Genomic DNA, 21,620 nt, shown 5'->3' on the forward strand with positions numbered 1-21,620 from the left:
GCCGAATTTAAAGCATTCATACGAGAATAAACCGGTTAAATTTAAGTGAGTAAAGAAAAACCGGTTTCAATATACAACACAACCTGGACTTTTGAATAACCGATACTTATACCGGTGAAAGACTGAGTGAATCCCAACCAAAAGACAAAAGACTAGATAACCGGTTACCGGTTAATTTTCAGAAATGGCGGGCGCACACTGAAGAATAGCATAACAACACAGCCGACTTCCCGAAATTCTTCCGTTTTTTCCGGCATTTCTACCCTCGACAGGATGAACCGACGCTCCCAATCGGCAAAGAAGGCCTCCAGGGGTCGTTCGGCGAGCCAGCCGACGGCGGACAGCGGTCGGCGCGGCAACAGGAAGGCCGCCACTCAGGCTGAAGAAGCTGCACCGGTAACAAATTCTTGGCGAATATTATGTTTTCCCGTCTAAAACAAAAAATTGGCAGAGTTCGGACGAGGAGGAGGAGCAGCCGCAGGAGCCGCAGCCGCGGAGGGGCAAGCGGGGCCAGACGCAGAGCAAGCTGTCCGACTTCTTCGAGCAGTCGTCGTCGTCGCAGTCCCAGCAGAAGGCGTCCAAGATTCCTCCCATCTCGGAGGAGGAGGTGCTGGACCAGGCCCGCAACGTGGCCTTCTTCCTGCTGGGCTGCGTCAAGGAGGGAAACTGCGTCAGTCGCTCGGAGGTGCAGAAGAACGTGCTGAAGAACTTCCACTCGCGCCACTACCTGCGCATCATGGCCGCCACGGCCGCTCTGCTGGCCGAGGTCTTCGGCCTCGAGATCGTCAGCTTCGACGGCGAGAACACCTTCGACAAGATGGTCCTGATCGACAAGCAGGGCGTCCACAAGCAGGCCACCACCAAGGAAGAGGACAAGGCCAGCCAGGCGCTCCTCCTCCTCCTCGTCAGCTGCATCCACGTCGCTGGCGCGCCCATTCGAGAGGGTGAGATTCATTTTTATCCCTTAATTTTCGAGTTCCAAAGGATATTTTAATTCTGGTGTCTTGAACTGTATTATAATTGGGACAAACTACTGCGCATAATCCAAGATGGCGTCCGATAGAGTCGGCCAATCAGATGGTTTGGCTTCTTAAAAGAGATTTCTTTGATCTTTAAGATGTTATGAAGGATCAAACAGCTTTATAAACATCCAGTACCTATTGGCGGCCATATTTGCGTGGTTTTTGAACATCGAAAACCCTCGATAATAATTTTTTAAGACACCAGAGGCGTTGGATGGAACTCATTTCCTAAAATAATGATGAGAGACACAGTTCTGAGCACAAATTCGTGATGGTATCATGAAACCTTACTCAAAATCATTAGTTTAAGTCTGAATAAAATAATTCTAAGCCGTCGAAACACCTTTTTGTGTCCGAACTCTTTCGAAATGTGGCTTTTCAGAGGAGATGATCGACTACCTGCGAGAACTGCGCATCAGCTACTCAAAGAGCGACCCGCACTTTGGCGACGTCGAGGCCAAACTGAATGCAAGTCCTTTCTTTCAGGAATTTTTTAATTTTAATTTAAATAATTAATTTACAGTCGTTCAAATCACAAAGCTACCTGAAATTCGAGACTGACAGATCGACCACTCCCCCTACCAAGCTGATCGGGCTGGGCCCGAGGGCTGACGCCGAGATTAACCGAGCCGAGTTGATGGCTTTTTCTAAAAGGGTAAGATTCCTTTATTTTTTAAAGATAAAAAATTATATTTAAAATCCGCAGCTGTACCCTGATCTGGCCTTCCTGGCGGACAACTCGCCGGACAGGCGCCTCTGTGATTCTCAGGATGAAGAAGAAGAATTTGAATAATATTTTGTGTTAATTTCTGAATAAATAAAAAGTCATTATTCATTTATTAGAAATTGTTGTGCATAATATGTTGTCCTTGCTTGTCAATCGGATCCGGGATGGTAATTTCTGTCTCTTTTGTCTCTTCGGTTTCAGTCTTGCGAATCACTTTGGCCTGCAGCCCTCGCAGCTCCGTCTCCGCTTCCTTATTCTTCTCCAATTCCTCTGCAATCTGTAGAACAACAATTAATATGGATCATTCCTATTAGAAATTTGTGTCCACCTGTCTTTTGGCCTCGTGGGCCGCGTTGGAGAGGGCGAAGCTGTGCTGCTCGGCGCCGGTGAGGAAGGAAACCTCGGCGGCGGCGTCGACCAGCTTCTCGACGAACTGCATCAAAAGGACGAGGTCCTGCAGCCGCGAGTCGGCCTCCTTGGCCTCCACCCTGAGCGCAATCGACAGGTCGTTCAGCTCCAGACTCCTCACCTCCAGCTCTTGGTTCAAGACGATCACTTCGTTTCCAACACACTCCCTGAAAATTTTACTTTTTAATTTAAATGGAGGTTTTTATTGGGAATTTATTACCTGTATTTCTGGCTGGCTTCTGAAATGGCAGCCGACGTGAGCAGCAAAATCTGGAGGGCCGAGTCCACCGTGTTGTACGAGCTGTGCTTCAGCATTTTCCTCAGGCTTAATTCATTTTCTTCAGGTAACTTGGAGAAATTTAGAGTGACCAGAATTAATTTCAGACCTGGAAATTTTAGAATATGATTTATTTACCTTTAATTCTTCTAGTCCTGAATTATTTGGCATGTTTTCCTCTTGGTTAGAGCAGAAAATTGGAGTTGCTAGTGGAATTGTGGCAAGGACAGCAGTCGAAAATACTTTTAAAGGTTGTTTAAATTTTGTAGACTCTTGATGCACCCTGAAAACCTGTTCAAATCGAATTTAAAAAATTCAAAATTTGGCTTTAAAATCATCTTGAATCTAAGAAAACTAATTTAAACTTTTAAATATTTCAATAAAAATGGGACAAAATTTACCATTCTCGACGCAAATCTAAATGCTCTGTTGAGACAAATCATTTCTTAAATTTGTTTCTCCTTGAATTATGTAGACTTCCTAAAATCCTTTTAATTCGCCGTAAAATTTGCTCTTATTCTTCCTCTGTTTGCCGAGAGGCGAGAGATAACTAAAACATGCTGGTTTGTTTTGGTGGTCACGTGATCAGTAAATATAACCAAAACCGGTTTCTTTCCAATAAAAATTCAGTGTAAAAATTAACTAAAATTCGAATTTTTCCGCAAAAATTAAAAAAAAAACAAGAATCGCGATTAGAATTTAAGTTAGTCAATTTTATTTTCTGCAATGCTTTTATAAAATAACTTAAAAGTTTAAAAACCGGTGAAATCAGTGTCCTAAAAATTCACCGGTTCTCGTTGGTTAACCCCTTTTCATGCAATTTTGGAAATAATTTCACTTTTAACTAAATTTTTGCCCAATCTGAGGTTTTAAAATTAAGATCAAAAGTTGGACATGATTAAATAATGCCAAAAATTTTGTTTTTCGTGGTGAAATCGACACCTGTAAGGCTCTCAGGTTTACCCTGAATTAATTTAACCCTAAAATTCCACGCCTGAGAGGCAGGGGGTGGTTCTCGGCCCCGACCATGACTTTGAAAGCAGGTCGAAATTAATTTTTTTTTATATTAAATAAAAATCGGATCAATTAAGCTTGAAATCCGCACAACAATTGTCATAATTTAAAAAAAAAAATATTTTCAGGGTGAAAATATCTTAATTTTTCCAGCTTTGACCTGGATTTTCTCAAACACGGGCAAAAACCTTGATACAAATTTTTGATTTTAGATTATCACGTATATGGACCACATTTTATTTGTTATTTCGGATTTACGAAATTTTATTTAATATTTTTTTGAGCCACGAGGAATTAATTCCCCAAATGCAACTTGGTTGGCGTCAAACGTAGAACATTTTTCAGGATTTTCAACAATAATCGGAAATTTTAGAATTTTTGTTCAAAAGGTGTTACTCGTTCAAAAACCAAAATTTTCAATGCAATATGTAAAAATATATATTTATCCATCAACAATTAACCAGACTTACAAATCGTGCCGACAATCACGCGGAAGACACGGAATAATTATAACAAATAACAAGTGTAAAAAGGAAAATAGAAACAATTTAATGAATAAAAACTAAAAAATAAATGTGATGGTTAAAACAGCAGCAATATCACTTTGATTTGGATCAATCCGGTCAATCAATACTTTGCCCTGAGGAGGGCGCTGAGGCTGGCGCCGTACGAGTCGTGCACCGGCTTGGCGTTGAGCGGACTCAGCATGGCGGACTGCAGCAGCCGCTCGTACACCTGGCCGTCGTAGCTGCCGAGGGCAGAGCTGATGATCTCGTCGCGCAAATCGAAACTGTCCACCAGGCCGACGGCGTTCGGACGAATCTGCACCAGCAGCTCGTTCTGGTAGTCCTGCAGCTTCTGCACGTCCTCGCCCCGAATGCCGCAAAACTGGAAAATTAATTAATTCTATAAATTTAATTTTATTTTAATACAAAAAAATGCGGACCTGGAGGAAGTCGCCGGTGCGTTTGAGCGCCCAGAAGACGCAGTAGAGGTCGCACAGCTGCGCCATCACCTCCCTGAGGGCGGGGCTGAGCTCATTCATGCCGTTGCGCACCATGTCGAGGTGGCGGTCGGTGATGAAGGCGCGGCAGTGCGCCTCCGCCGCGTCCACCAGCTGCACCGACGCCCGGTTCCACGTCTCCTCGGAGCTCAGACCGCTCTCCACGCCCCTCTGCAAACTCAGGGCGCACGCCGCAACCTGAAATTCAAATTATTGGTCATTACTGCGCAGAAAACAAGATGGCTACCGACAGAGCCGGCCACTGTAGCGTCAGAATTTGTTTTAAAAGGGGGTTTCGAGGTTGTTCTTGTCCTCGGTTCCTAAATCCTGCACGTTAAGGCTGAAATTAAAGGTGGACACCAACGGCAGCCATATTTGCGCAGTTAAAAGATTTGAAAATGAGGCTTCTGACATTTTCATGGCTTCTAAGAGCTCAGATTAGGTTACAAGGCGGATTTATGTCTTCATCCACTGCGCAGGAAACAAGATGTTGGCCGTTAGAGTCAGCCAGTTAGAATCGTTTGATTTAAAAATGATTTTTTTGGAACCCTTTCTAATAAAATTTGCATTTAGAGGTTTTTTGAATAACCAGATCCTATCGGCGGCCATATTTGCGCAGTATTGGAATCGCTATTATATTTTTTATCTATTGGAGGCTTTTGGACGTACCTTTCCGGCTGCGATTTGTTTGAATCCCTCAACGACGGAGTCGACAGTGTTGCTCCACGGCCGGAACTTCCTATTCCGGTTCAGGTATTCGACAGTTGGCGAAAGTTGTTCCTAAAATGCGATTAAATTCACGTAAAAAATCCAAAGTGTTGGACTTACGCCTGCCTGGGCCTTGGCATAGGCCTTCATGAGCGCCCTGGCCGTCTGCAGCAGCATGACCGTGTTCTCGCCCTCGTAGGTGCTGGCCGCGGTGACGTTTCCGTAGGTGGTTGGCAGGTTGCTGCACGCCATGTAGCCGTGTCCGCCGCACGACAGTCTGCACGTCTCGATGGCCGTCGCCGTGTCCGCGGTGCTCACCGCCTTCAGGCAGCACGCGATCGAGTGCAGCTGCAAAATGTCAATTCAATTGATCTACATTCCTAAATTTGGTAATTGAAATGCACACCTCGGGAAGGAGTTCGAGGTCTCCGGCGTCGATCTTGGCCGTGACGTCGTTGTACATGTTCCACAGCCACTGCGCCGAGAATTTGAGCGCGTAAACCGTGGCGATGTACGGGAAGAGCTTGTACATCTGCGTCAGGTAGTCCATGATCTGCGGCTCGGACTGCCTGCGAACGCAGATCGAGGATTAAATTTATAAAATTTATAAAGAGGGAAATTCGGTACCCTGGCACCATTTCGGACTGTCTGCGGACGGCGCTGTAGCGGACGGCGATGGTGACCGCCTTGGCCAGGTAGGAGGCCATGTCCTGCACGATCACCACGCGCACGAACATCATCGTGCCGTACGTCAGCTTGTTGCTCGGAGACTTCACATACGTGCCGTCCTAAAAAAATAATTTAAAAAATGGAAAAAATTTCCTCGAAATAAAAATTCCAATAAATTTGGCTTGAGTCGAAGCGAAAATTCAACATAATGATTATTTTCGAAAACTTTAAGACCTTGGTCTCTCATCTTCCCGTTAATTTAACCTAAAAATTAATTTTTCTAATTTTGGCGTGTTTTTCGTGTTTTTGGAACTTCAAATCTCGCGTTCTAATTATCAGAATTGCCAAAACTACCCACCGTTAGACACATCTCAACTTACCCTGACTAGCTGTAGAGTTTAAGGGATGCCTAACCTCCACCCCCAATCGCTAAAATATTTTTAAAACTGAGGAAAATGCTTTCGAGTTCATTTTTACTATTCAAATTTCAGCAGGGGTTGAAAGGGGTGGATGGTTAGCACCCCTTAAAATCTACAGCTAGGAAGGGTAGGTAAAGATGTATCTAATGGAAGGTAGTTTTCGCAATTCTGATGGTTAGAAGCCGAGATTTCAAGCTGCAAAAATACGAAAAAATCGAAAAATTCGTGTTTTATTTTTTGCCAATATTTTAAATTCCAAATCTCGGGTTCTAACCATCAGAATTGCAAAAACTACCCACTATTAGATACATCTTGACCTACCCTCACTCTAGCTGTAGATTTTAGGGGGTGCTAACCATCCACCCCTTTCAACCCCTGCTGAAATTTTAGTAGTAAAGTATTCGAAAGCATTTTTCGTCAGTTTTAAAAATATTTTAGCGATTGGGGTTGGAGGGTAGGCACCCTTTAAACCCTTTAGATGGTCAGGGGAGGTCGAGACGAGTCTAACAGTGGGTAGTTTTTGTGATTCTGATGATTAGAACCCGAGATTTGGAGTTGCGAAAATTCGCAAAACACAAAGTCGTAAAAATCGTATTTCTTTAGTTCTGAATTTAACTTTCTCAAAATATAATAATATTTAGAACATCATGAGGCTCAGCGAGAGGAATCCAAAGCTTTCTTTATTTTTTAAATTGCATCACCAGGAGATGAAATACTTGAGGGTTCAAAGTTGGCCGCAAAATGTTTCCCCCTGTATCAAAATTAATTTAAATCAAATAATTTTGGGAACGAACCGGCAGGACTTGGGCATTCTTCATGAGCATCTGGTTCCTGGGGATGGGCACCTGCTTGAAGGCGAGGAAGCCGTTGTTGGTGGCGTTCATTCCGAGTTTCGGCCCGATTTCTCCGACAATGACGCCCGGCATCGGCCGGTGCGTCTTCTCGTCGCGCAGCTGCACGATGAAGGGGTGGATGCCGTGGCACTCGCCCTTGGTGTACAGCTGCGCCACCACCACCGCGTAGTTCGCCGTTTGACCCACTGAAACCAATTAAAAAAATTTCAATAATTTTTATTTAGATTATTTTAAAATGTTTTTCATGCTTTGACGGTGTTTATATTTCTTTTAGTGCAGTGGGAACATTATTTAGTTCGTAAACAACCTTGTCGGAGACGAATATTTTGGACTGATAAGCCGAGATTAGATTTGCACCGAGTTTCAAAGGTTCATTTTTTCATAAAAAATAACTCACAGCCTCCGGGCCACCATTTGTACGAGGTCAGCGTCGGACTGTTCAAGAAAAACTGCTGCGTCTTCGGGTTGTACGTCGCCGTCGTCTCCAGACCCCTGATGAAGGTCCCGTGACCCAATTCAGTCTGGAAAAACAAATAAATTAATTTTTATTATTTTTTTGAATAAAATTGGAGCGAACCTGTGCGTAGGTGCCGATTACCCGGCAGTCCCAGGCCTTTTCGATCCAGTAGGCGCACTGGTCAGGGGTGCCCTGGCCCATCAGGGTCGGGATGAACATGACGTAGTGCAGGGCCAGCGGGTTTCCGTCCTTCAAGATGGCCGAGCCGAGCGAACCGCCCAACAGCTGCCTGCGGGACAAGTATCCAATTTTGCGTCAGCCGAGCGACTTTTTTTTAATTAAAAATTAAATTAAATGTGTTAATTCCACATGAGATTTTTTAGTACGTTTTCAGGCGTTGAAGGTTGAAAGAAAAATTCCCGGAAAATCAGGGTAAAATTTGGGAGCTTACAAATTTGAGAATATCTCGAGTTCTAATAAAGCTAGAACACCAAAATTTGTGCCAAAAGATGCCTCTTTAGACGGCCAACAATTTTTATATTTGCAGAAATAAATTTGGAACATCCAAAATTTGAGTAATTTTTGAATTTAATACTAAATTTTGATTATCTTAAAAATTAACCAAGTGAATTTTTTTCCAAGTATGGCATGAAATGTTGCCCTGAGTGTGGGTAACATGCCCAGAAAATTTCAGGATGGTGACACTCCTAGTCTTCAAGATACGAAGGGTCAAAGGTTAAAAAATGGTATTTTTTAGCTCGAAGATCGATTGATTTTTACCCTAGAAAAATGAAAATACCTTTAAAACAGGTATAAAACTAAACCCTGGCATCAGGGTAGCCCTGTGGTGTAAAAATCAATCAATTCAGGGAGTCAAAAGAATTTTTTCGCGAGTTAAAAAGAAAAATCTGTGGTGGCTGACGCAAAATTGAATACCCGAGCCAGTTCCTGCGAAGGATTTGAAGCGTTGGCATGCATGCAGCGACCTGACTCTTGGTTCAGGGCATATTTTATTTTCTTTTCGCTTACCTGTAGTTGTCGATGGTGCCGCCGTTCTCGCGCAGCTCCTTGAGCTTCTTGAACAGGTAGCACGCCTTCTTCAGGCCGTTGCGGTACTGGTCCTCGTGGCTCATCAGTTCCGGCGGCACGTCGTCCATCAGCTCAGGGTCGCTCAGGAAGAAATTTTCTATTTTTGTGGAAAATAAAAAAGACAATTTATTGGAAATTTAATTTTTATTTAATTAAATTATTGCTGTTTATTTTCTTTTTCAATTTCTGTCCTGAAACCTGAAACCATCTGCCTCTCGATTAAAATTTCTCGGGTCAAATTTCTCCTATTTAAAAATCGCTCTACACTTTGTTAATTGATTTTTAAATTGGTATCTGAAAAACAGGCGTTTTTTTCTAATTTAAAATCGTCAAAAATTCAATTAAAAAAATTTTTCGGAAAAAACTGGAAAATATTAAAAATTAATTATTGGCAATTTTACCTGATTTTGAAATTTTTCTGTCCAGAATCACTTAAATTAAATTCAGTAGCTCAATTTTTCCTTCAAAAATTAACAACTTCCAGCTGAATTGAGGGTTTTAGGACATTTAAAAATAATTAAATTTAAATTTATTATAATGTTCCATTATTTTCTAAGCAATAAATGAAAATAAATCTATTTCCTGATTATTTTCTCCAGGAAATTTCTCTGTAAAATTGATTTCTTTGAAACAGATTTTTAACTTTAGAAAATTAAATTCAAATCATCATGGTTTTGATAAATTTTGTGGGAGGAAGGACAAAGACAAACCTCTCTCCTTCCTGTCCTTGTACTTTTCGACGCCACCGTCGAGGAAGTGGGTCAGTTCGAGGGTGTCGAAGGTGCATTTTTTCCTCTCGTTCTGCAGGTCCGGGTTGACCTTTCCCGGGACGACGGCGTACTCCTTATTTGGCACCTGCTTTCCCGCAAGTCGGCCGAACATGATTGCTGCCTCGAATCACACAGCTCCAATCCGCCACGAATGACAATGCACACTGCTTTTGATCCAGATTCAGATCGCGGGCAGTCGGTTCGCGGAGATCAGAGATAAGCGACGGCTGATAAGACGCACGACATGACTCGGACACACAATGAATTAACCGCCGCACTTTCGCAACGCTCGCACCGCCATGTGAATGTGATGCAGCATTTTTTGCGCACAACCACACTCCAGCCAGCTCTTCCCACTTTCTCTCTCTCTCTCTCGTCGGTCTCGCGGCCGCGATCATGTGTGTGAATAATCGGAAAAAGGATTGTTCCCAGAGGCCTCTCGCGGACGGAAAAATAACCCACTCCTGGCACCGAAAAGCGCGCCAATCCCGTTTTTCGGGAAAATTTTGTGTATGATATATTAACATGCTGACTATTTGTTATCTTCAGTTCTAGAATTTAACGGTTAGTAATAGTTTTCAGATGCGTAGAAATTTATATTAGAGCTTTAAAGTTTTAATTTTGGTTCGAATCGTCAGGTTTATAAAACTGAATGAAAGAGTTAATTTATTTTTGCATAAAATAACAAATTATTTTTATTGCATACACCACTGCACCCATGCGATATTATATGATATAATTATAATTTTCAACCTACATTAAAAATAAATTCGTTTAATAATTACTTTCATGCGCAGTCTAAAATTAATTATAACCTGATGTTTTTTGTCTAGCCATTTCCCTCATCAAAAATAATAAATTTGAAGTTGTAGACATATACAATAAAATACACTTAACCCATGTTAACCGGGAAGATCTTAATCTTGTCTGAGTGATTGTATTCTTTCATTGCTTGTAACAGCAGATATTTCCCAAAGCTTGATTTCCGATCTCGATCCAAATCTCTCACCTTTTCATTGTAATACGTGCCGTGATTTTTGTTGCACAAACTCGGCAACCCTGCAAAACCAAAATGAAAATTATTGTATTTTGGCTGAAAGTATGTCCTTTTTGTAAGCAGACACTAAAAAAGTGACTCAGATCTGCATATTAACTGAAGGAAATAAGAATAATTAGAGAGAGCGTATTTTATCTATAAGGTTTGCCAAATGGCGATATTTTTTAAATTGAACAGTGGGGCCATCTGTCGGTAAGTCTGAGTAACATAAACTTTACTAAATTGGTCCATAATTTTATTATTTTCTTAACGTCTTGCCAAACATATAACCACAGTTTTATAGTGATCTTAAGATATTTTGAAATAACTGTAAAAAAGTGTCGTCTGACGAATTTTAGGGACAAAATAATTCTGTCATTTACCTAGGGTATTGATAATAACGGCCTCCCTCGTGTGTGCCTCTGCAGATATCATCAATTGGAAGGCCTTGAAGATTATGACGCCTTCGCCTTCCGACCAGATTTGCAAAATGCGTTGGATCTTTTTCCCGGCGTTCTTGATCCGACTTTCCACATATTTAGCAGTCGTCAGAAGTTTGTAGGCATCTTGGAGGTGATCGTAAGGCCTCAAATTCTGGCCTTTTCCCACATAAAAGATGCTTCTAATAAATGTACTCCACTTTTTCCCTGGGGTCGCGTCTTCCCACTTAATTTCATTGATCACCCTTGGGTCGAGCAACAAATAGGTGTAGCAGTCCTTGCTATTGCCTCCTATCCATTGCATACCAAAAGTTGGCTTTTTATCGAACTCGATATTCATGCTGTTTTCCAGCTTTTCATTTTGTGGGTTTTCCACGTCACCTGGGTAGTTCAGAAATTCTTTCGTTAAAGGCTCGGAGCTTAAGATGGCGTTCTCGTCAGCAAGATTCTCCATAGCACCTTTGATATCTTTAATCCGCTCCTCAATAAAATCATTTCTAGCTTTCCTAGTTCTCGGTCTAGTACTAGTATGGTCTGCAGATGGCTCTTCTGGACTATAAAATTAAATTATATTGTATTCAACGTATTCAAAGATAGAAAAAAAATTAAATCAAAAAATGAGATGTCTCGTTATAATTTTTTCCCTTGCGCGTAATGCAGCCTTATTTCAATTTTTTAAAAACTTCACCTGTTGGTGTCATCATCATCATTCTCGTCCCCTGCAATACTTTGATCTCCATCTGATTTTCCAGGGGTTGTCTCCTCAATTCTGGCGCTAATATTACCGACAGCGGGCGCGGGACTCAAACAATTATTCTGCTCAGATTCGTTTTCCTGCTTTTTTGGACCATTTCTTTTGGGTGTTTTGTTATCACCGTGGGTGTCGCTCTGGCGTGTCTCCTCCACATCTCTACAATTTGCTGCAAAAAATTTATTGTTGAGCATATTGAGATGATTTCTCGGAATCTCAATGGAGTTTTTGCAGTCCGTTCATGAGTAGAGGTCTGAGCGTCCCAATTTTTGTAAACTGCTGGCTACGAGCCGGTTTAGCCAGCAACCAACAAAATTGGGACGCTCAGACCACTAAAGTCCGGCTTTCACTATTGCATTCTGGATATCTCACTCTGGATACATTTTTTTAGTCAAATTCGTACCTTCAGAGGCCTCGCTCCGTCCTTGTCCGGAAATCACTTCCACCGCACTGAAATTTTTGATGACAATAAATACCTCAAATATACTCTCGGGAAAATCCTTACTTTTGATAATTATAATGACAGTAATTATCATCTTATTGAGGGAACTTGAGACATGAAGGTAATTTAAGAGAAAAATAAGGTTGTATGTACCTAGGAGATTAATTTTCTTGTAAAACATTTTTTAAAAGTATGAAATATTTTTTAAATTCCAAATTAAAAACCTAGGAAGCAAAACGGATATCAAAAATGAATTAAGTATTAGATGGTTAAAATTGCACAATGTATATATGTTCAGGAAAAATATTCGATCTAGCTTTTTGATTTCACCTTGTACTGCGAAAGGAATTAAACAAAAATCTTGTATACCTGTTAGGTGAAACGCTAGTGGCGCAGCTTGCATATCCATCATCCTGGGACAAAGAGCTTTTAAACTCGTCATCTGATTGGGAGATGCAAACGTCTGACTTTTCATCGCTCTTCGATTCAACGTCAGACCTTTTGGACTCTTCATTCACGTTCATATTCTTGATAGACTAGAAAAATTCAATAATATATATGCAGAGAGGGTTTATTAAATTGAATTTCGTCCTTACTAAAGCCAGATCTTCGGTTGAATCGTCTTTTTCTGAAAAATATATGGAAATTTAACAATAATAATTGACCAAGGAGAGGAATCAAGTCAATTCAAAAGCTATATAAAAACGATAGTTTTTCAAGTAGAGTTTGAAACTCGATTAGAGAAAGGAAATTAATATAAACTAATCAAACCTTTAGGCGGGGTCTGCTTTATTTCCTTGGAACTGCCAGCCGCTGTGGGTGAAGGCGGGTGGCCGTCTGCTGGCCTGCAAAAAATTATTATAATTAAGAGATAAACTAATCAAAGGTCTTAACCTATAAGCTTTTTGTTTACATATAAGATGAAATAAATTGTCTCTACATATTTTTTTACGTCAGAATAAATTAGTACAATATGATAATTGCCCCTGCTCAATGTAAAACTTTAAACTCAAATGAGACTAATTTATTACTTAGGTGCGAAGATCGGATTGTTAGTGGAAGTGGGGTCAAGGAATTTTTTCATTGCTTGGAACAGCAGACATCTCACAAATCTTAAATTTTCATCTAGTACCACTTCTTCCACCGCTCCTCCATCGTTCTTGTTGCTAGAACTCAACAACCCTGCAAAAGCAATAAAAATCATTATTTGAAATTAAAAAATTATTTTCTTTTGTAAGCGCAGATAATAAAAAGTGAAGCTAAAATGTTGATTTATTTTTGCATCATCCAACTGAAGGAAATAAGAATTAAGAGTAAATATTTTTCTTTCAAGATGTTATGCATCCGTGCAAAATACAGTTCTCCTTGAATCCTTTTCAAAATTGAACGGTGCATGCACTTCCACGTATTGCTCACAATATATAGTACGTGATCATATATATTCCTAGTTTATTTAAAATAAAATTTTGGTAAAGTGTCATATAAATATACTTTTGCGTTTAGGGACATTTCAATTTAATGGCTATTACATTTTATATGAATTATATATATTTATTTATATACAACGAGCTCACGGCCTATGTGTCAGCCTAGAAAAAGTGCCCCCAAACACGTCGACGACCTCGTGCCCTATGTGGAGGTCCGATTCACGGAATATTCCGTCCTGGCTTCAGGCCCGGGCAATGGTCACCAACCTCCGGCATCCGGCCGTTAGCTCGTTGTATATATATATATATATATATATATATATATATATATATATATATATATATATATATATATATATATATATATATATATATATATATATATATATATACGAACTACCTTTTAGGGTTTTTAGGGTCTCCCCAATGACGGTCTTCCTGCGGCCTGCTTCTTCAGATGTGATCGATTCGGAGGCCTCAAGGACTATGACACCATTGCCTTTCGACCAGATTTGCAAAATTTGGTTTCCGGCTGTGTCTTCCCCTTTGCCAACCTTTCCCCCTTTTCCAAAAGCTTTTTTGGCTTTATCGACGTGAGAATTTGAATCCTGGCCTTTTCCCACAAAAAAAATGCTTCGAACAAAATTTTTCCACAGTTTCAACTTTTCATCGGGGGTCGCTTTGTCCCACTGAATTTTATTGATCACCCCCGAGTCGAGCAACAAGTAGGTAGAGCACTTGCTGCTATCTCTCCACTTTGTCAACCCTTCTTTGTTGAACTCGTTTATTTCCTCCGTGCTTGGGTAGCCCAGAATTTTACTGTCGATGAGGCTGTAACAAGTTATATAGTTAATTTGAGTAATAGATATTAGCGCACACGTAAAATCAGAAAATAATATGAATTTTTTCATTTTTTTTATGATTCCGTTGTGAATTTTTGCTGCGATCAAATTAACTATAACTTTTGTTACAAGGCTTTTGTTGGCATCAAGGGTTTTCAGAAAATCTTTGTTATCTTGCATCGCAAGTTCTTCTTCGTGATCGGCAAGAGACCCTTCTAAACTATTAATACGAATCAATTTAGAATAAAAAATATTTGTGGCAAAAAGCATTCAGATATCTCGCTAAAATATTTTTTCCGTGGTCATGCAGCAGCAATAATTCAAATTTGATTTCTTTAACTTTATATATTAACTTTATAAAGGCGTCATCATTTATCATTAACCCTTTCCTTGTCAAAATTCATGTCGATTTACCTGCTGTCGGAAGACATGTCGTACCCGCTGCTCTGCAAAACTTTCGCTGTCAAACCTCTGAAACGGCAATTTGTTAAATTTTGCAAAGGAATCAAAACAACTAGAGACTATTTCAAATTAATCTTTTCTCTCTTGAAGCGGCTAACTAAAAAAAATTGCTGAGTGACGTGACGTGATGGCTTATTAAATATGCACGCGCTTGATATCGCGAAACGTTGTGCCAAGTCTCTTTAAAGGAAGTGTAAACGCGCGCACATGTGGTGATTGCAGCAAGTACACGACTTTCGTCGGTACAGTGACGCACAATTAAAACGGTTACTACACGCACACACATTTCTGGCGGCGAGCGCAATGAGACGAGTATATACATACAATGAAGTATTTTCTCATTTTCTTTAATTAATTTCTGCCTATAAATATTTGAATCGCATATCTAATTGATAATACTTTTATATGTATTCAAAAATTATGCATAAATATTACCAATTAAAATTTAACAATTAATAGTACGATTGTTTAGGGATTTTTAAAATAATTGAAATTATACCTTGCCGTACAAAACGAACGTTGCTCGTCAAGTCCTTTTGTCCTCGAGTTTCAATTAGAAATAACTGAAGTTTTAAAGTAGTTATCTTCGGCTTGGCGTGACCTTCAGTGCTTTTCGTGTTGCGATCCGGAGAACAGCGACCTCAAAACACAACTCAGACAAGCCACAGCAGCGCGGCGCCTGAGCGGCCGGAGACGCTTTAAAAAATAAAAAACCGCTTCCCCTCCAGCCACTCCTTTTCACGCAATAATATTTAAAGGGCTTTAAAATTTGCAACGTAACTTTTTAAACGATTCAAAATTGAGCACAGAATTTAACAGGTTTTGGTAAAGCGAATTGAAAATTGGTTTCTATTAAAAAATAGATTATATCCATCGTTTTATTGGCTGAAACGTTTTAAGTTTTGAACCAAGATCACAAATTAGAGTCTCGCAACAAAACTGATAAATTGCAAACTGTTCATTTCTAAAGAGAAAAATCAGTGTGAGAACGCGTAGAAAAAAGAGAATCAGCTGATGTCGGAGGGAAACAACTAACTACTGCCTTCCGCCCTCGAGCAGGAAAATGTTGATTTCGTTGCGCAGGATGGGAACTCCATGCAAAGTGGCGCTGCTCCTTCGCCGACTTGCTTCACGTTGCACAGGTTGGACAACCCTGACGGAAAGACAGGAAAAAATAACGATTACTGTTCTTCCGTAGTTATATCAGGCGAAATTAAATTAATTCATAAAGGAGAGTATGAAACTCAATATAGAAAATATGGAAATTAATAAAACTCAAACAAATAACGAGCTCTCGACACTAAATTATATTTTAAAAATTTATTCTTGGCTCACATTGCGCCTTTTTTGCGCAGCTCCTTCAGCTTCTTGAACAGGTAGCACCTTTTTTCACCCTGTTTCGGTACTGGTCCTCGTGGCTCATCAGTTCGGCGGCACGTCATCCGCAGCAGCTCAGGGTAGCTCAGGAAGAAATTTTCTATTTTTACAAAAAGTAAATAAATCCTTATTTATTCTTGAAAAATGATGAAAAATAAAATTCACGAAGATCAAAAGTATTTATTTCTGACGGAAAGAAGAAATTTTGATTATTATATGGTTAAAAATTTGAATTTTTCGGTTTTCAATAAATTTTATTTTTTTTCTAATTCAATAAAAGTTTTTAGGCATTTTTTATTTAACTAATTGTAAGCCACTTGTGGTCAATTAACGTCAAGATTTAAATCTACTCCTCAATGAAAACAGCGCACAAAAAAGTTATCGATTTTTAAATAACCTAAAATTAATAAATATGCTCTTAAAAGACAAAAATTTAATTCAAAATCGCCGAAAATACAATTTACTACTTTTCGGAAATAAATTGCAAAAATTGGACTTTGATTTAAATTACGTTAATTGGTGATTTGAACTCAGTTTGAAATTTTCCTGTCTTGAATCTCTGAATTCAATTTCATAACCAAATTTTTCAAATAAAACCAACGACGATATGGACGTTAAACACTCAATTTGTAATTTGCAACTAGAATTACTTTGTTATTCAATTAATTTCTCTAATATGTTGAATAATAAAATTCTATAAATGATTATCGTTTGAAGAGTTTACTAATTAAAAATAAATAATTTTTACAACTTTAATTTGAATAAATATTCTGGGATGAAGGCCAAACCTGTCCTCTTCCTGTCCAAATTTTTTTCAATCAAATTACAGGCTCAATTTGGATCGCCTTGGAGCGCGCCCCCCGCATCGCACACAACACAAATAATATTGTGACTTTTAAAACACACTCCAGCTCTCCACTTTCTCTCTCTGTCTCTCTCGTCGGTCTCGCGGCCGCGATCATGTGTTTGAATAATCGGAGAAAGGCTTGTTCCGAGAGGCAAGGCGCGCGGCCTCTCACGGACCGAAAAATAACCCACTCCAGGCACCAAAGCGCGCCTTAATTGCTCGTGAATTCGGGAAAATTTAATTGATACCTTTTAGAATTGAAACTGCTTATATGGGGCTTCCTTAGCTTTTAAAGCGTTTTGTGTGGACGTCACGAATTATCAGGTTTATAAAACTAAATTAAAGAGATGTCTTTAGCGAATTATTTTTATTGCATAAAACCACACCCTTTTGTGATATAATTATAATTTTTCCATTAGTATATAAAATAAATCGTTACAATCAGTAAAATCTAACGATTTTGTATAAATATTTTACTCATTAATAAATGCTCCATTTAAAATTATCGACAGACTTGATCAATTAATGCAAAATAATACTTGGGAAGATCTTAATCTCTTCTGAGTTAATGTATTCCCTCATTGCTTTTAACAGCAGATATTTTCCAAAGCTTAATTTCTGATCCGGATCCAAATTTTTCACCACTCCTCCATCGTGATACGTGCCAGGAATTTCGTTGCACAAGCTCGGCAACCCTGCAAAACCAAAGGGAAAATTAATATATTTTACCTAAAAAAATTTAGTTTTAAATCAGATAAATAATTTCTGCTTAAATAAAGTGAAGGAAACAAGAACTAAATGAAGCATATTTTATAAAGATAAATTGCTTAATTCCTATCTTTTGGTTTATTTGCAAATTTAAAGGTTGTCTCATCTGACGGCGTGCGAACCTAGGGCATCGATAATGACGGCCTCCCTGGTGTGTGCCTCTGCAGAATTGATGAATTGGAAGGCCTCGAGGACAATGACACCCTCGTCTTCGGACCAGATTTGCATAATGCGTTGCATCCTTTTGCCCGCATTCCTGACGTCACTTTTCACGTTTTTGGCAGACCTCAAAAAATTGTAGGCATCTCTGAGGTGGTCGTTGGGCAGCAAACTCTGGCCTTTTTCCACGTAAAAGATGCTTCTAACGAAAGTCCTCCACTTTTCCTCGGGGTTCGCGTCCTCCCGCTGAATTTCACCGGTCACCCTTGGATCGAGCAACAAGTAGGTGTAGCATTCCTCGCTGTTGTCCCCTTCAGGTGGCTGTGCGTTGAACTCGTTAACCATTCTGTTTTCCAGCTCTTCGTTTTGTGGGTTTTCCACGTCGCTTGCTGGGTAGTGCAGAAATTCTTCCTTTAAAGGCTCGGGGCTCGAGAGGGCATTCTCGTCAGCAAGGGTTTTCACAGCTTCTTTTATCTTTCCAATTCGCTCTTGGATAAAATTTCTTGGTTTCCTCGGCACAAACTCCTCTTCCGAACTGTAAAATTGGAGTCAATAATTTATTTAGTCTCGTTTTGATATTTTTGCCGCGAAAATCTGATTTTATTTTTAAACTTTATCTAACGGCGTGAACATAAAATGCTCTACTCTCTCTACTCTCTTTGTCAATTAAAATTCATGACGATTACCTGCTGTGAGAAGAATTATTGGATTGCTCAAGCATCGTCCCCGCAGCTCTATCTGCAAAACTTCTGCGAATAAACCAAATAAACAGCAGTCGTCGACGACTGTTTCAAATTAATCTTTTCTCACTGTTGGAAACTCTGGCTGGCCAATTAAACGGGGTTCGCTTGACTTGTCGATACGGGCGTCTCTTCAGGTCATTAACACGCCAAAGAATGCCACAACTCTCACTTACAAAGTAATTACAACTAAAAATTGTTGGGGGGCGGGGCCATTGCCAAATATTCGCAAATAGGCTTGTTCCGAGAGACAAAGCGTGCGCGGCCTCTCACGGACCGAAAAATAACCCGCTCGAAGCACCGACGAAAAGCGCGCCATTCTCGTGTTTCGGGAAAAATTAATTTGTGTTTGAAATAAATTAATAAATATAAATTGATATCTGTTTTAGACGAAATTGCAAATTGGGGAGTTTAAGGATCGCGGGGTTGCCTTTTATAGCTTCAAGTTTATCAGAATTATTTGGATTTATTCTGTTCTTCTTCCTTGATCGAAATTTCTTCAGAAATTATGGAAATTATCAGGTTTATATTAATAATAAATTGGAAAGATTGAGTCAATTAGCGTATAAAAAATATTTTTTATGTGAAAATCGCAGGATATGATTAATTTTTATTTAAATTTACATAGTAAAAAAATGTCTCAGCCAGCCGTCAGCCTGTAATTTTGGGTCACGTGGGCATCCGCCCGCAAAAAAGGATAAAAAATTGAGCACTTTTAAAATATTGTCGGCAGCGCCAGCCGCCAGGCCAAAAATTTGGTGGCTGAGACTTCTAATAATAAATTAGATCGTTTCAATAAATACTCTCAAGCGTAGTAAATAGAAATAATTACAAACTCGTGTTCAATGTTCCATTTTTCTCATTAAAAATTCGAAAAAACAATAAAATAAATTAATGTTATAACATATACGGGGTGATCGGTATGTTCTGTCTAGTTAATTCCCTCATCATTTGTAACAGCAGATATTTCCCAAAGCTTGATTTCTGATCCGAATCCAAATTTTTCAAGACTCCTCCGTCGTAATACGTGCTGCGATTTTTGTTGCACAAACTCGACACCCCTGCAAAACCAATCAAATTATGATTTTTTTTGACTGAAAATATTTCATTTTTTTGTCAAGCGCAGACACGAAATTGAAAAAATAATAAACTGAAATTATAATTAGACCAAATTATATTTACATCTGTCAAAATAACTTCTGGCTGTGCAAACTAATTAAAACAGCAATTTTAGAAGTTCACCAAAAAAAGGTTACACGATTTTCTCAACGTGAAAATAATTAATTTTACCAAAGAGAAAATAATTTCTGGGAGAGCAAAATAATTAAAAAAAATCGATTAAAGGAACTCAGGGTTGCGATTTAAATTCACCAAATTGAATGTACAGACCAACCTAGAGTTTCAATTATGACGGCCTCCCTGGTCTGCGCCTCTTTAGATCTGATGAATCCGAAGGCCTTGACGATTATCACGCCGTCGCCTTTGGACCAGATTTGCAAAATGCGTTGCATCTTTTTCCCCGCGTTTCCGACCTTCCTTCCCGCATCTTTGTCAGTCGTCAAAATATCGTAGGCAATTGCGAGGTGATCGTACGGCCTCAAATTGTGGCCTTTTCCCACGTAAAAAATGCTCCTAACGAAAGGACTCCACTTTTCCTCCTGGGTCGCGTCTTCCCACTGAATTTCTCCGATCACCCCCGAGTCGAGCAACACGTACGTAAAGCAGTCCTTATTTGCCTTATTTGTATTTCCTCCTATCAATTTTTGCACAACATTTCGCGGCTTTGCTTCGAACACTTTAACCATGCTTTCCTCCAGCTTTTTATTACGCGCGATCTCCGCGTCGCTTGGGAAACGCAGAATTTCTTCCTTTAAAGGCTTAAGGCTCCTCAACTTGTCTTTTTCGGCAGGAAGGCTTTCCAGAGCATGTCGCACGAGTACAATTAGTTTATCAATAACATTTCTCATACTCCCAGGTCGCAGCTGACTGTGAGACCCCTCTTTCAGGTCTGCAGGTGACTCTTCTCGACTATAAAATACATTCAATTTCAATCAAGGTTTAAATTAAAAATTATAAAATGATAAAAAAACAACGTATCAAGGTCAAATGTGCACGTTTAAATGGGCCTGGGCGTGGATCTCATTTCGGATTACCCTGAAAAAGGTCGTTTGGACATTCCAGGTCGAAGTCCTTCCCGAGACCTGTCGAATGAGAGGTCGTGGTCGGCGATAGCACTAATGGTCGATTTTTAATTAAAATAAAACCACTTTTCACATATTTTTTTTTACTTTTTCATCCTGAATATCTCGGGTGCTATTAGAGCTAAAAATAAAAACCAACAATAAAATTGTTGAATATATATTAGACTCTCTTTCATCTGAGAGTAAGCAGCGCGTGGTCGGGCCCACGTAAAAAAATTAATTATTGTATCCAAACCGCGATTTTCGACATTAAAAATTCGAGATCTCGGCTCCTATTGAACTCAGAGCCAAAAACCGGTGTTGGCCGAACTTGCCATGAAATTCCGCGTGTTATCGGCAAAATCGCCACCCCCGGAGCCCCCGCCAACCCCAACCCCCGAAAAAAGCTCACAAAAAGGCCCAATTAATTTTTTTTATAATTTTGCTTTGGGCCGGATCGAGTTTTCTACCACCCGGCACACTTTCCCGCACCCCCACGCGTAATTTTGGCCTGAAAATTCTTGGATTTGCCAATTATTTTTACCCAGAATGATAAGGGGAGCGGTTTGGTTTCAGCAGGAGTCCCTAGAGAAAACTCCTCGGGGGCTGGACTCACTTTTGGCCCACCTCCCCGCCCCTTACCCCCCACAACCCTGTTAACCATTCTGTATTCTATAATAAGGGGGTGGGGAGAATAATTGAATGAATACCTTAATACCACGTATCCCCTGA

The 21,620-nt window shown here is 39.8% G+C and overlaps 5 protein-coding genes and 1 long non-coding RNA gene across 10 annotated transcripts; 1 reads left to right on the forward strand and 5 right to left on the reverse strand.

Annotated features, from left to right (window-relative positions):
- Positions 1 to 199: 199 nt before the first annotated feature.
- LOC135948517 (melanoma-associated antigen B18-like) lies at positions 200 to 1,860 on the forward strand. Its single transcript, XM_065497829.1, has 5 exons — positions 200 to 396; positions 452 to 944; positions 1,405 to 1,490; positions 1,546 to 1,677; positions 1,729 to 1,860. The coding sequence occupies exons 1-5, from the start codon at positions 274 to 276 to the stop codon at positions 1,813 to 1,815; spliced, it is 921 nt and encodes a 306-aa protein (XP_065353901.1). The 5' UTR covers positions 200 to 273; the 3' UTR covers positions 1,816 to 1,860.
- On the reverse strand, positions 1,845 to 2,979 carry LOC135948518 (uncharacterized). Its single transcript, XM_065497830.1, has 5 exons — positions 2,836 to 2,979; positions 2,573 to 2,725; positions 2,378 to 2,505; positions 2,078 to 2,324; positions 1,845 to 2,026 (listed from the first exon to the last, which is right to left on the reverse strand). Exons 1-5 carry the CDS (start codon positions 2,875 to 2,877, stop codon positions 1,862 to 1,864), a joined length of 735 nt encoding a protein of 244 aa, XP_065353902.1. The 5' UTR covers positions 2,878 to 2,979; the 3' UTR covers positions 1,845 to 1,861.
- Positions 2,980 to 3,861: 882 nt separating this feature from the next.
- On the reverse strand, positions 3,862 to 9,769 carry ACOX1 (acyl-CoA oxidase 1). The gene is made up of 11 exons (XM_065493200.1): positions 9,358 to 9,769; positions 8,588 to 8,744; positions 7,679 to 7,847; positions 7,499 to 7,622; positions 7,042 to 7,286; positions 5,787 to 5,947; positions 5,566 to 5,728; positions 5,280 to 5,507; positions 5,121 to 5,231; positions 4,395 to 4,649; positions 3,862 to 4,336 (listed from the first exon to the last, which is right to left on the reverse strand). Exons 1-11 carry the CDS (start codon positions 9,527 to 9,529, stop codon positions 4,076 to 4,078), a joined length of 2,046 nt encoding a protein of 681 aa, XP_065349272.1. The 5' UTR covers positions 9,530 to 9,769; the 3' UTR covers positions 3,862 to 4,075.
- Positions 9,770 to 10,082: 313 nt separating this feature from the next.
- On the reverse strand, positions 10,083 to 15,481 carry LOC135945483 (uncharacterized). 2 transcript variants are annotated; one of them, XM_065493222.1, is made up of 12 exons: positions 15,317 to 15,481; positions 14,770 to 14,826; positions 13,914 to 14,344; positions 13,118 to 13,268; positions 12,858 to 12,931; positions 12,683 to 12,714; positions 12,456 to 12,622; positions 12,048 to 12,094; positions 11,582 to 11,813; positions 11,275 to 11,447; positions 10,837 to 11,184; positions 10,083 to 10,476 (listed from the first exon to the last, which is right to left on the reverse strand). In XM_065493222.1, exons 2-12 carry the CDS (start codon positions 14,784 to 14,786, stop codon positions 10,310 to 10,312), a joined length of 1,839 nt encoding a protein of 612 aa, XP_065349294.1. In that variant the 5' UTR covers positions 14,787 to 14,826; positions 15,317 to 15,481; the 3' UTR covers positions 10,083 to 10,309. The 2 variants fall into 2 exon arrangements, with proteins under 2 accessions (XP_065349294.1, XP_065349285.1); XM_065493213.1 differs by having other exon boundaries at positions 10,837 to 11,447; positions 15,317 to 15,480.
- Positions 15,482 to 15,663: 182 nt separating this feature from the next.
- LOC135934507 (uncharacterized) lies at positions 15,664 to 17,119 on the reverse strand. The gene is made up of 3 exons (XR_010574123.1): positions 16,983 to 17,119; positions 16,153 to 16,294; positions 15,664 to 15,970 (listed from the first exon to the last, which is right to left on the reverse strand). It is a non-coding gene; the product is annotated as an uncharacterized LOC135934507 (long non-coding RNA).
- Positions 17,120 to 17,393: 274 nt separating this feature from the next.
- Positions 17,394 to 19,025, reverse strand: LOC135946859 (ankyrin repeat and LEM domain-containing protein 1-like). Of its 4 annotated transcripts, none has more exons than XM_065495311.1 (4): positions 18,779 to 19,025; positions 18,655 to 18,706; positions 17,932 to 18,503; positions 17,394 to 17,736 (listed from the first exon to the last, which is right to left on the reverse strand). In XM_065495311.1, exons 2-4 carry the CDS (start codon positions 18,687 to 18,689, stop codon positions 17,564 to 17,566), a joined length of 780 nt encoding a protein of 259 aa, XP_065351383.1. In that variant the 5' UTR covers positions 18,690 to 18,706; positions 18,779 to 19,025; the 3' UTR covers positions 17,394 to 17,563. The 4 variants fall into 4 exon arrangements, with proteins under 4 accessions (XP_065351383.1, XP_065351393.1, XP_065351375.1 ...); XM_065495321.1 differs by having other exon boundaries at positions 18,655 to 18,714; XM_065495303.1 differs by having other exon boundaries at positions 18,655 to 18,717; positions 18,779 to 19,024.
- Between the last annotated feature and the right edge of the window lie 2,595 nt (positions 19,026 to 21,620).

The sequence above is a fragment of the Cloeon dipterum genome, chromosome 1 (genome assembly GCF_949628265.1).
Source record: "Cloeon dipterum chromosome 1, ieCloDipt1.1, whole genome shotgun sequence".
In the NCBI taxonomy this organism is placed as follows: Eukaryota; Metazoa; Arthropoda; class Insecta; order Ephemeroptera; family Baetidae; genus Cloeon; species Cloeon dipterum.